This window comes from Lucilia sericata, unplaced genomic scaffold, assembly GCF_015586225.1.
Source record: "Lucilia sericata isolate MDLA Ls3-8-SP2 unplaced genomic scaffold, ASM1558622v1 Contig002071F_arrow, whole genome shotgun sequence".
In the NCBI taxonomy this organism is placed as follows: domain Eukaryota; kingdom Metazoa; phylum Arthropoda; class Insecta; order Diptera; family Calliphoridae; genus Lucilia; species Lucilia sericata.
Genome location: NW_023995924.1, coordinates 1 through 12,801, shown reverse-complemented (window position 1 = coordinate 12,801; position 12,801 = coordinate 1). Strand labels below are relative to the sequence as shown.

General features: G+C 28.3%; 1 protein-coding gene across 3 annotated transcripts in view; it reads right to left on the bottom strand.

Moving 5' to 3' along the window:
• The window catches only part of LOC119613339 (GATA-binding factor C), a 61,559-nt gene extending 48,987 nt beyond the window's left edge, over positions 1-12,572 (bottom strand). For all 3 annotated transcript variants that reach the window (XM_037969355.1, XM_037969356.1, XM_037969357.1), the window contains exon 1: positions 12,148-12,572. In XM_037969355.1, the coding sequence (XP_037825283.1) occupies positions 12,148-12,442 (295 nt within the window). In that variant the 5' untranslated portion in view covers positions 12,443-12,572. The remainder of the gene's footprint in view (positions 1-12,147) is intronic.
• Positions 12,573-12,801: the final 229 nt, after the last annotated feature.

The window sequence follows — 12,801 nt, the reverse complement described above, 5'->3', positions numbered from 1 at the left end:
AACAACAAAAATCGCTTGAAACTAAGTTTTATAAAATTTTAAATGCAATACACACCTTGTTAAAAGAAAACCTAAACAAGGAAATATTTATAATTTATATTAATAATGTTTAATGTATTGTAAATGTCCTCTAACAAAGAAAATTACAATAGCAATACAACTGCTTATAATAGTTTAATTAAAACGAAATGTTTTACCAATTTATTAAAAGGTAAATTTTTTATGTTTGCAAATTGTTAGAAAATCTTAAAATTTGTAAGTTTTCAATAACTTTAAAGCTGTTAAAAAGTGTAATTTTTATACCCTTCACCTTCGTGAGAAGAGTATATATAAGTTTGTCATTCCGTTTGTAATTTCTATAATATAATTTTCCGACCCTATATATATTCTGGATGCTTATAGATAGCGAAGTCGATTTAGCCATGTCCGTCTGTCCGTCTGTGTGTATGTTGAAATCAGTTTTCAGAAGACCCCAGATATCTGCGAGATCCGAATTTTCAATAATTCTATGGGATATACGATCGAATAGAACGCTATTTAAAATCAGACCAATCGGTCCATAAATAACGAAGATATGAGTAAAAATCCGAGACCACATCTAAAAATTTCATGAAAAATTTACATTTTTCGTGCATGCTTATACAAAACAATAAACAAACAAAAACAAAACACAGTATCAAACGGTAAATTTTTTTTGTTATTGTGATTTCTAGTTTATAAACACAAAGCAAAGATAACAAACGTTACGTTGTTATTGGCTAAAAACATGAGCCTGGATTAGGCGAGAGAACACATTAAAGGGGACTTTTTGGTACTTTTACGTTCTAAAAAGAAGTACTTTTTGAATTTTCTATAATATTGAATCTACAAACATGAAATTTAGCATGAAGGGCCTTGATTAGGTAAGATCCTATAAAAGAGGAGGCCCGAATTAGGTTAGAACACATAAAAAGGGACTTTTTGGTACTTTTTCGTTATACAAAAGGTACTTTTTGAATTTTCTATAATATTGTACCTAGAAATATGAAATTAAGTATGTAGAGCCCGGATTAGGTCGGAACACATAAAAAGGGAATTTTTGGTACTTTTTCGTTCTACAAAAGGTACTTTTTGAATTTTCTATAATATTGAATCTAGAAACATGAAATTTAGCATGAAGGGCCTTGATAAGATCCTATAAAGGGGGACTTTTTGGTACTTTTTCGTTCTTCAAAAGGTACTTTTTGAAATTTCTATAATATTGAATCTAGAAACATAAAATTTAGCATGAAGTGCCTTGATTGGGTAAGATCCTATAAAAGGGGACTTTATGGTACTTTTTCGTTCTACAAAAGGTACTTTTTGAATTTTCTATAATATTGAATCTAGAAACATGAAATTTAGCATGAAGGATCTTGATTAGGTAAGATCCTATAAAAGGGGACTTTTATGGAACTTTTTCGTTCTACAAAAGGTACTTTTTGAATTTTCTATAATATTGAATCTAGAAACATGAAATTTAGCATGAAGGGTCTTGATTAGGTAAGATCCTATAAAAAGGGACTTTTTGGTACTTTTTCGTTCTTCAAAAAGTACTTTTTGAAATTTCTATAATATTCAACCTAGAAACATGAAATTTAGCATGAAGGATCTTGATTAGGTAAGATCCTATAAAAGGGGACTTTTATGGAACTTTTTCGTTCTACAAAAGGTACTTTTTGAATTTTCTATAATATTGAATCTAGAAACATGAAATTTAGCATGAAGGGTCTTGATTAGGTAAGATCCTATAAAAAGGGACTTTTTGGTACTTTTTCGTTCTTCAAAAAGTACTTTTTGAAATTTCTATAATATTCAACCTAGAAACTTGAAATTAATTAGGCAGAGTCTGGATTAAGTGAGAACCCATAAAAGAGGACTTTTTCTCTTTTCTAAGAGAATTTTAACATTTTTACACAAAATATTTTAAGAAAAAAAGTTATTAAAAAAACAAGTTTTTATTTAGAAAATTGTAATTTAAAACTTCATAAAGAAACATCTTTTAATATTTCTTAAAAAAATTAAAGATTTCTTGAATTTATACTTCTTGAATTTAACAACTATTAAACAGTTATTTTTGTTTACAATTTAATCAAAATAATTTCTTAGGAATTAACCAACCACTTAAGGTAAATTTTAAAAAACTTAAACATATTTTTATAATTTTTCCTTATTGATAAGCTAACAAAAATAAACTTTAAATCATCAATTTGAAATTTATGTTTACTTTATAAGGATTTTTAATTTAAACAAGAATTTATACAAAAATTAAGCATCAAAACTGGCAAACAACTAAAACAACTACTAAAAATTAAAAAAAAAAATCACAAAAGCACACGCTTTAATTTAAACTATTTTATCAATGGTGACAATCAGTACAATTTTTCATGGCGTTAAATATGCCACTTCGATAAAAGTGTTGAAACATAAAACCATTTACAGACTACAATAAATTCAAAGAATGCTACTGTGGAGTTAAGTTTACAAAAAACAAAAACCCAAAACCCCATCATAATTGCTTTAAAGAATTGATGAACTGTTGACAAGTTTAGATGATGATCGTCAGCAGTAAAATTCTGTAGAGAAATTATTATGATAAAACGTTTTGTGGCGCAAAAGTAAACGCCTGCAAAATGACCAAATTTGGTCATTTGACATTGTGGCAGACACAACATAAAACATAAAAATTTTCAAATCAAATACAAACTGACAAACTCTGACGCCTACGTGAAAATTTTTCTTAAAAACGAAATGCAACAAACAAACTAACTGACTGACTGATCAACAACAAAAGAAGCTGTTTTTTTTTTTTTTGTTGGTCAGAAGGACCACATGCTTGTTGGCAGCAACTTGCGTGGCTGTCTTGTTTAGTTGGTATAATGGTGGTGGCATCATTTGTATGGATATCACATGTCATAAAATAAATAAGCAATGCTGTGACATTTATCACAATCGATAAAACTGCAAAAATCACACAAAAGATCATAACAAAGAATTTTGTGCCTCTGTTAAGTAAACAAACACACACAAAAAAAAACTCAAATCAAAAATATGCGCCAATAAAGGTTCCTTAAGGAAGGGGGGCAGTTTATTAAGTTTATTTGCAGGAAAACGTTTGCAATTTGTGTGATCAAATTTTTATTTTGTTAAGGGATTCTTGGTTTTTTTTCTCGTATGCTTGTAGCAATATGTTGTTGGTTGTTGGGTTTTTTGTGTCTGCAACATGTTATGCATAAATTTATGCTGTGTGTGTTTTTATGTTTTTCTTGACAATGTTTGTTCAACATGTACCGTGGCCTAAAAGCAACCAACATCAACCTTGCTGTGGCCGGACATACAAAAAAAGATGAGTTGTTTTATAATTTTTCCAATATTAAATAGTTTTAAATTTATCATTTGATTTTTTGACCATTGTGTTTTTTTTTTTTTTTTTGGCTTAAACATACAAAACACAAAATTATGCTAAATAGCTGCTGTTTGTTAAAGTCATATTTTTTCGACAGCAATATATGTTTGTATGTTTGTAGCGTTGAAAAGGTTCATGTTGGGGGTCCTTAACAACAAGCAGACTTTGAAAATTGACAAAAGCAACCTATAAAATTATTACACTGTTTTAAGCGGCGGCTTCTGCGACAGGCAGCATATTGTTTAAAACATGCCACAACAACAAACAACGCATAATTTACTTCGAAAAAAAGGGGGGAGAGCAATAGAATCAAGAGGGGCTAGCAAAAGATTCTCTACCTTAGGATGTAGGTATATATATAAAATCCTGTTTACGTTAGCTGTTGTTGCAGCAGCAGCATCATCACATCATAAATGCAAACGTGAGGCATGCATGTTTATTATTTTTTTTTTATTTTTTGCTTTTCCTATAAGTTTCTCTTAAATCCAATTGCCATTGGTTGGTTGGATGTTGCATGTGTGCCACAGCATAGACATTCAGTCTGCCATACACTAGTTACAATTGACTACTGTTGGTGCTGGTGGTTACCACGAAAACAGGAACACTCACTCTTATGTACATATATCCCAGGCAATAAAATGAAAACTACAAAAATAAAACTGAAATCAAGTAATTTTTGTTTCCACTTTGGTTTCCAACTCATCTGCTGCAATTGTTGTAGCAAGTTGGATGCTGCTGCTTACTGCTTGCTGTCTTCTTAGAATCTTTAGACTCGATTCTTATATTTTGGTTGGTTTTTTTCATTCTTAGGAATTCAATAACTAGTTAAATTTCGTAGAAATAGTTAAACCAAAAAGTAAGTATAAAAAAGCAGCATGTTGTTTGTGTTATTTTTTGTCTCTCTAGCCTCAACAATTGATAACATCGCAACTTACAAATACAACATTTAATTTGAGAGATTTTTTTTTAAGGTTTTTTTTTTGTCTTTTTGAAAAAAAATTCTAATTTATTTGAAATTTTTTGTTTTTTTCAAACTTAACTGCAAAACTAAGCTTCATGACATGTGTTTGAGTTGTCAAAAACACATCATATTTTTCCTTAAGTCAAGGGAACAGCTTCTGGTCTAAACCAACAACTATTAATCATCACAATATTAAAAAACTGTCATAAAATGCTTTATTGTCAAAGATTTTTTTGAAATGTATTTAGTTTTTGCTCTCAATTACCTCAAGGGAGTTGGTTTTTAAAAAGTTAAAGGCTGTTGTTGGTAGGACTTTTGGGGCGGTTAATAGCTTTACAGTTTGTTTTTTTTAAGTTAAACTGGAGTTTAACTAAATATAGTACTTAGCAGTTTAAGAAATTTTTCCTAAAAACAAAAACTTTGGCAGATTTAAACCAAATTTTTTTTATAAAAATTTTATATTTTAAAAGTTTTTTTGTAAAAAATTTTGTTAAATGTTTAAGAAAACATTTTTTTAATAATTTTATAATATTTGTGTTAATTTTTTATAATTTTTAAAATACATAAACTTTGGATTAAGCCTTAAACTCGAGTTTAACTAAACTTGGTTTAGTAAAGTTTAAGCAGAAAAAATTAGTTTTTTGTATAATTTATTAAGCAATTAAAGGTTTTAGCAACAAAAAATTAATTTTGAATAACAAGATATAAAACTACAAACAAATTAAAAGGGAAATAAAAAAATATTTTTCAAAATTTTAAAGAAAAATTATAAAGATTTATTAACAAACACAGGAAATTATGTGTTGATAAACCTAAACGCCACTAAAGCGACGGTTTTTTTAAGTTTTTTTCAGAAAAAAAATTTTTATTATTAATGAATTTTCTTGAAAATTTTAGCACTTTTTCCTGCATAACAAAAACAATAAAACTATCAACTTATAACATATGAAATTTTCAAATAAATTTATGAAAAAAAAGCAAACTAAACACTTGTAATTAGAATTCAAAAACTGTACAATTATATAGAAACGCAATGAATTGTTTTTTTTTTTTCATGTACGAAAAACGACAATAACAATATTTAATGTAAATTGAACAAAAAAAGCTTTCGCACACACACAGATTGGCGGTAAAACTTGAAAAGATGACAAGACACCTTTCGGTATAATAAAATTTAGTTTTTTTTTATTTTATTGTCAAGCTAAGCGATTCCCAAACGTATAGAGTATATAAACAGTTGTTTAAGTTTTGTTTTTTGCATGGAATGCAAAATAGTTGTGTATGGATCATCAACAAAAGAAAAAAAAAACACTAAAGGAATAAAACAAAATATCACGTACTTCAAGCTACAATTGCAAATGTTGAGACTAAAACGAACAGAGAGAACAGAGAGAAAACTTTGAATTTGTGTTCTTTTCAACCTTTTAAGTTGTTTTAAGTCTTTTAATTACATAAAATGTCAAACAACATGAAATCACGTGTTTGCCACAACAACAACAATAACAACAGCAAACGGAATAACTCAACAACAAATCAACCGGCCAAACAAAGAGCCAGTGAGTCTTAGCATAAAAGAACCGATGTGTCAGTTAGTCTATTCTTTTAAAGCCATATTGCCAAGCCGATTTGTATAGTAAACTTTTTTCTAAACAAACTCTGGCCAGTATTTTGAAATTGAAATAATTATGTCATTTAATTACGCAGACAGCTTAACACAACTGCGGCCACAAAGCAGCAAATCAAGAAGACTAAAACAGTAAAACTGTCAACGCTGATGATAGTTGTACAAACAACTTAGACGATGTTGCTGGCTGTTGCACACACTAAACCAACCACAACAATATTATGGAATTATTGTATCCGCACAACAACAACATATTGCCGACAACAGAAAAATATGTTTTTTTTTAAGTATTAAAAATACATTTAATATAAAAAAGAATATGGTTAACTGTGGCTGGCAGCATTTAACTAAAAGAACAAAAAGCCGCCTCTTAAGTTTAAAAAACTGTTTCTACACCGATGAAAAGAACAGAGAGAGAAAGAGGGAAAGAAAAAATATTTGCCCCAACTAATTAAAATATCGCACTCATATTTGAAAAGCTGGAGCAAACAACCAAAGCGGGCGGTCGTGCTATACATATGAAAAACTAACAACAATATGGGGGGTTTTTTATGTCATACTGGCAAAAGCATGCAACATCAACAGCAGCAACATCATCATAATCAACTACAGATCACAACATTATCTCAACTGACGGCACAAGCCAGTCAGTCAGTCAGTCAGGCTTGCAATCAACCATAACAGAAGATGAATTAAAAATATTTGCCAAAGAAATTATGAAATAAACACACAACTAGTAAGACATTAAAGGCATAAAAAACAAGTACTACAACAACAACAATAAAAAAACCTAAATGAATGACCGCTTCTATATAAAATTAATGAATATTTACGAGTTTGTATAGTACAAGAGAAAACAAAAAACAAAAAAACAAAGCCTAGTTGTGTTGGCATATTTGTCAATTATTAAGAGTAAAATTGAAACTGAAAAAGACAAGCCCACTTTACAAATTAAGCGTTTTTATACAGTTTCATTTTTATTTTTATTCCTAAATTGAATGTAATATTTAACAACAATGACAAAACTGTGTGTAAAACATTGAATCTAAGATCGTATGATTTTTGCATTAATATTAAATACATACATATTTATATATTAGCTTGGTCTGTTTTGCTGTTTTAGTTGTTGTTGTTGTCGTTATTATTGTAGTTTTTCCAAGAATTTGGGTCATAATTAATGTTGCATGATTTCAAGACATTTTAATCAAACCAAAATGTAAAAAAAACTTAAAACAACTACTACAGGGAATTTGCAAAGAAAAATTAACAGCCAAGCTTGCTGAAAAAAAATCTCCCCCTACTAAAAAAATAATTTTTGCAAAGTGTTAAAACAATGAATTCTTTATGATAATGAAATGATTAATTAATATATTATTACAAAAAAGGCAACAAAAATGTTGATCAAAAGCAGTAAAGCGCCACTAAAGAAAAAAAGTCTATTGGATTACTTTATTTTGTTAAAAAAATTCGCTTTAAATTTGCTTGTTTTCAAACTTTAAATATTTTGTGTTATTAAGCCTATTTTTCTTTAATTTTTGAGATTTAAAAATTTAAGTTTAAGCCTTAAACTCGAGTTTAACTAAACTAGGTTTTAAAGAGTTTAAGTCAAAATTCTTATAAATTTATAATAATTTCAATAAAGTAAATAAAACACCATACAAATTTTTAATATAAATTAAATAATTTAAATGTTATAACAATTTAAAATTTATAGAAAAGTTTTAAAAATAAAAAAATAATATGAAAAAATTTGTTTAACTTTAAAACTACTTACTGTAGGGGTTAAACTCTTTATTCATTTAAATATTTTAAATTTTATAGCTTTTTTAAAACCTAAAACGCTTTGACGCTTTAATTGTAATTACCTATTACAATTTACCTACCAAACTAATGAAAATTATAGCTTTTCCAAAAATCTGTTTTAATGCAGTTTTAATTGAACATTTAAAACGCATATTGCTGGTGTCATTGTTGGCAATTAAAGCAATTTGTAGTGGCCACACCATTATGACCACCACCAGCAGCAGCAGCAACAAACACTTGGCAATAACCACAAACTAAACAATAAACATAAACGCCAAAAAAAAAATTGACTGAAAACTATAGAGCAAAATATACCAAATACGAATGCATGTTGCATCATAATCACCTATAATTTATCACTTACATACATGTAAATAATCATACGCATACTTGAAGCCACCACAACAACAATCCAAGCAAAAGCAGTAGTAGTAGTCACTAACAGCAGTCATGTAACAAATCGCGGGTGTTATTTTCAATTGAAAAACAGATTCCATAACCATTGGAGAAAAACATCAATTCTAAAAATTTTATTGTGAAAATTCTTGGTTTATACCGAGAAGCATTTATTAGTTGTTGGCCATATACACAATATGCAACTGCAACTGCTGTTATGGCTAGTGCTGGTGTAGTGGTAGTATTTCATATTGGCCTCCAAACAATGTCACTGGTTTGGTGAAATTAATGAACATTGTCACATTTGCATTCATTGTCATCCTTGGCCACTTGCTGCGTTAGATGTTTCTCATCGAATACAATGCATATGAATACACATCTAGAGGAGACATTAATACAAATGAGCCAACAACAACAGCAGCAGCAGCAGCACAGTAAACCAACAGTCAGTATCACAACTGTAGTTGTTGTTGTTATTATTATTGCTGTTAGTTTTATTGTAGTTGCAATATTTTGTTGTTCATTTGTTTGTTTATTTATTCTTTTACTGTTTGGCATTGATTTAACCAAACAGTCTAAAGCCCAAACAGCAGACAATTTGTTTGTCATTTATATCATTGTATGTATGTATATATCTTTTGCTCTCAAAATAAATTGTTTGTTTGTATATGATTCAGTCAGTTAAAGCACACAAACTGTGTCATTGTTTTGTATCAAAAAAAAAACTAAAAATTATTGATTGGTTCTTTTAAGAAATTTGATTTTCAAAATTAATTTTAACCAGAAATTCTCTCTGGTTAGTGAAATATGAAAAATTATAAAGAAACTAAAATTTTTAGTAATATTTATATGAGAGCTTGAAGAAAAATGTTATAAATCAGTTACAATTAGAGTGATAAGATTTGTTTGAAATATTAAAAATAAAATTAATTAAAAGTGTTTCAGTTTAGGCCAGAAAAACACAATTTTTTCTAAGAAAATGTTAAGCTAAGTTAGGGAAAACTTAAGTTTAGTGCAAAATTTAGTTTGTTTTATATTTCTGGCATCCAAATAAACAATTTCCATAAATTAGTTCCGTAGTTTAAGCTTAAACTCGAGTTTAACTAATCCCAAGTTTTGAGAGTTTAAGTAAAAATTTCTTGAAATTTGTTATATTTAGAAAAACTAAAACAGTTTTAGATACAAATGAGTTTTATAAACTAAGTTTTATTAAAATTGTAATTAAACTATAGATTTTAGTTATATTAATTTTGTTTATTTGATATAGTTTTCTTTGAAAAACCACATCATCAAACAAAATTGACAGATATGTATGAAAAACCCACAAAAAAAACTCAAACTCTAGATTATTTTATTACAACAAAAACCAGCGCTTGAAACGTTTTATATGCACGATGATAAACAAGATATTTTTTTGTTTGCTTTTCGCTCATTGTGCATAAAAATTGTTATTTGAATTTTTGACATTTGTTAAGCTTTCAATCAAGCTCACAGTCATCAAATGACATTTGCAGACTAATGAATTTTAAAATCTTAATTTGTTTAAACGTACAGCAGAAATCTCTTTTTTTAAGTTAAAAAAAAAAAAACTAACAAGAGATGAAAACAAGTAAAAAAAACTCTTGACTAGACTGTATGTCTGTCACAGAGTCAAAATACGTTACAGGTTATTCTGTTTTTTTTGTGTGTTTTTGCCAATAAATTTGAATGAATGATCGTTTTATAATATGACAAACAGTCAAACAAACGAACAATCAAACAATATTGTATGTAGATATTGATGTTTATACAAACTGAAGCTGTTGCTGCTGCGACGGCTGCCGGCTAACCGACCGGTACGCATGAATGAATGAGCAGGGAATAAATTACAATAATGGTCTTTTTTTTGAAATGAAATTCAATAAAGCTTTCTTTCATCTTTCTTGGCTTTATAACTCGTACAGTAGATATGAATTAAACATTATTGTAAGAAAATCCACGTTAAGTGAATGGTAATATCACAAAAATCATACACATATTTGATCAATCACACCAATATATGTATGTATGTACCTTCGTTTGTTCATTCATTCCAACAGTCAGTCATTTTTATTCATTCATATACATAAAAGTGGCAAAAAAATTAATGCATATATTTTTGCAGTGATGCATAAATATTTGGTTTATTTTAACGAGATCGAAGAGGGACCCAGACCCCAGAAATGAAATGAGTAGTTTTTTTCAAAGTTTGACAATGCTCTCATGTTGTTGTTGTTGCCGCTGATGATGATTGTTCATGCAAAAAGCTTTTTTTTTTCAAACGGTAAGTGTATAAATGTTACAAAAAAAAAAAACAATTTTAACCGCACCGTTTTAGTGTCAATGGGGAGTTAACTGTCGAAAATGACAGTTGAAAATAATTTAAGAAATAAAACGGTTTGTTTTGGTTTTGTTTTAAAGAAATTGTAAAAGTTTGTTGTGATTATTTAATTCTTTAGAAAAAAACTTTATTTTGTTATTTTGTATTGTTTTCTTTAGAGGCGTGGGAGCGTAAATTTTTTGATTTAAATTTCAATAGCAACAAAGTTAAGCAACATTTAAACATGTTGCTAAACATTAAACAAAACTTATAAGGTTTTGGTTTAACAAATTTCTTTGTTAAATCTTTATATTTAGAAAATTTTAATTTCTTTTAAATGATTTGTAAAGCCTACTTTATAACAAACAAAGTGTTGCCAATTTTTCTTGAAAATAAGCTTAAACTTGGGTTTAACTAAACTAGCTTTAACCAAGTTTAAGTAAAACTTTGCACTAAATATAAAAGCTCATAAAATATTTAAGCTTTCCCTAACAAAATTATTAATTTATAAGTTCAACTAAACTCGCAAAAAGCTAATTTCTTTGAAAAAACTGAAAATTTATAACAGATTTAAAAAGTCTGCCTTACAACAAACAAAATTTGACCACCTTTTCTTAAAAATAAGCTTAAACTTGAGTTTAACTAAACTGGCTTTAATCAAGTTTAAGTAAAATTTTGAGGTAAATATAAAAGCTCATCAAATATTAAAGCTTTACACAACAAAATTTTTAGCATATAAGTTCAACTAAACTCTCTAAAAGCTAATTTCTTTGTGAAATCTGGAAATTTTTTAAAATTTATAACAGAAGTCTTAAGCCTGCTTTACAACAAATAAAATTTGCCCACTTTTGCTTAAAAATAAGCTTAAACTCGAGTTTAACTAAACTAGCTTTAATCAAGTTTAAGTAAAATTTTACCCCAAATATAAAAGCTCTTAAGCTAGCTATTCATCTCACAACATAATTATTAACCTACAAGTTTTTCTAAACCACATTAAAGCCAGTTTAATTAATTAATTTCTTAAAAAAAACCCTAATCCTCAATAAAATTCCCCATAAACTCATATTATCTTAACTTAAACCTACTTAATTTATAAAATAAAGAACAATGTAATACCCAAAAATTTATGCATGTCTAGGTACTAGAGAATTATTAATATAAATTGTAGGAGTGAGGGTGGCATTAATACAAAATAAATTTTTCTTCGATTTTGTCTTTTTTTTTTCGTTTTTTAACAATTTCATTTTACGTTAACAATGTGGTTAGGAGTTTGTTTGGTTTTCTTATTGTGGTCTTTTGTTTAGAATTGTTATTGGTTTTTTGTGTTCTTTTATGTTATTTTTTTTTTTGCTTTTCATTTCATTTACACAGACGCCCCGTCAATCACTCACGCACCATTTTGACAATTGAATGAATAGTAAATAAATAGAGGGAAGTTATGAAAATAAAACAAAAAGTAAAGAACAAAACAACAAAAAATTATGGTACGTCATGTTTAACAGAAACTTAAACATAGTACATAAAACAGCCATATTTAAAAAAAAAGCTTAAAGTTAAAGTAAAAAAGGATATATTTAAACATAATAAGATGTTAAACTTACTGTGTTGATGATAGCTGGGGTAATATCTTCTATGATGACCATTACTTTCGAGAGCATAAAATGCACCCATATCGCTGGTATCTAAACCTAAACCACTGCCAGCACCGGCTCCACTGCCACCTCCTAAACCGGTGCTACCACTGGCCGTTGAACCCAGACCACCACCTAAACCGTGATGACCCAGTCCTGAGGCGGAGGCGCCCAAACCATTGGTTTGTGGTGAGCCTCCACCTACTAAACGCGGATTATCATACCAGCTGCGGGCAGCAGCTTCCGCCGTTGAAGTCATATCCATATCAAGTATAATTTTGAAAAATTTTTTATAACAAACCCGGGTAAATTAAAAAAATAATTAACTTATTAATTTGAGCAAAAAATTCCAAGGGTTTTTTTTTTCTTTAAGCTTAAGTATACTTTTAAGACGTTTTCTATTTTTTTGGGGGAAATTGAGTTTTAAATTTTTTATCTCTGGTACACTAAGTTCATTTTTAACTAAAAGTAAAGAAAATTTTAAATAATTCATTAAAAACAATTTGTATTTGTTTATGTAGAAATGATGGAAGGACACAAACTAGGAAATCAACTTAAATTTGTTTTGGTTTATAATTATAGTTTTTTAATTTGTTTTTAAACATTTTGTTTGTATTTATTGGG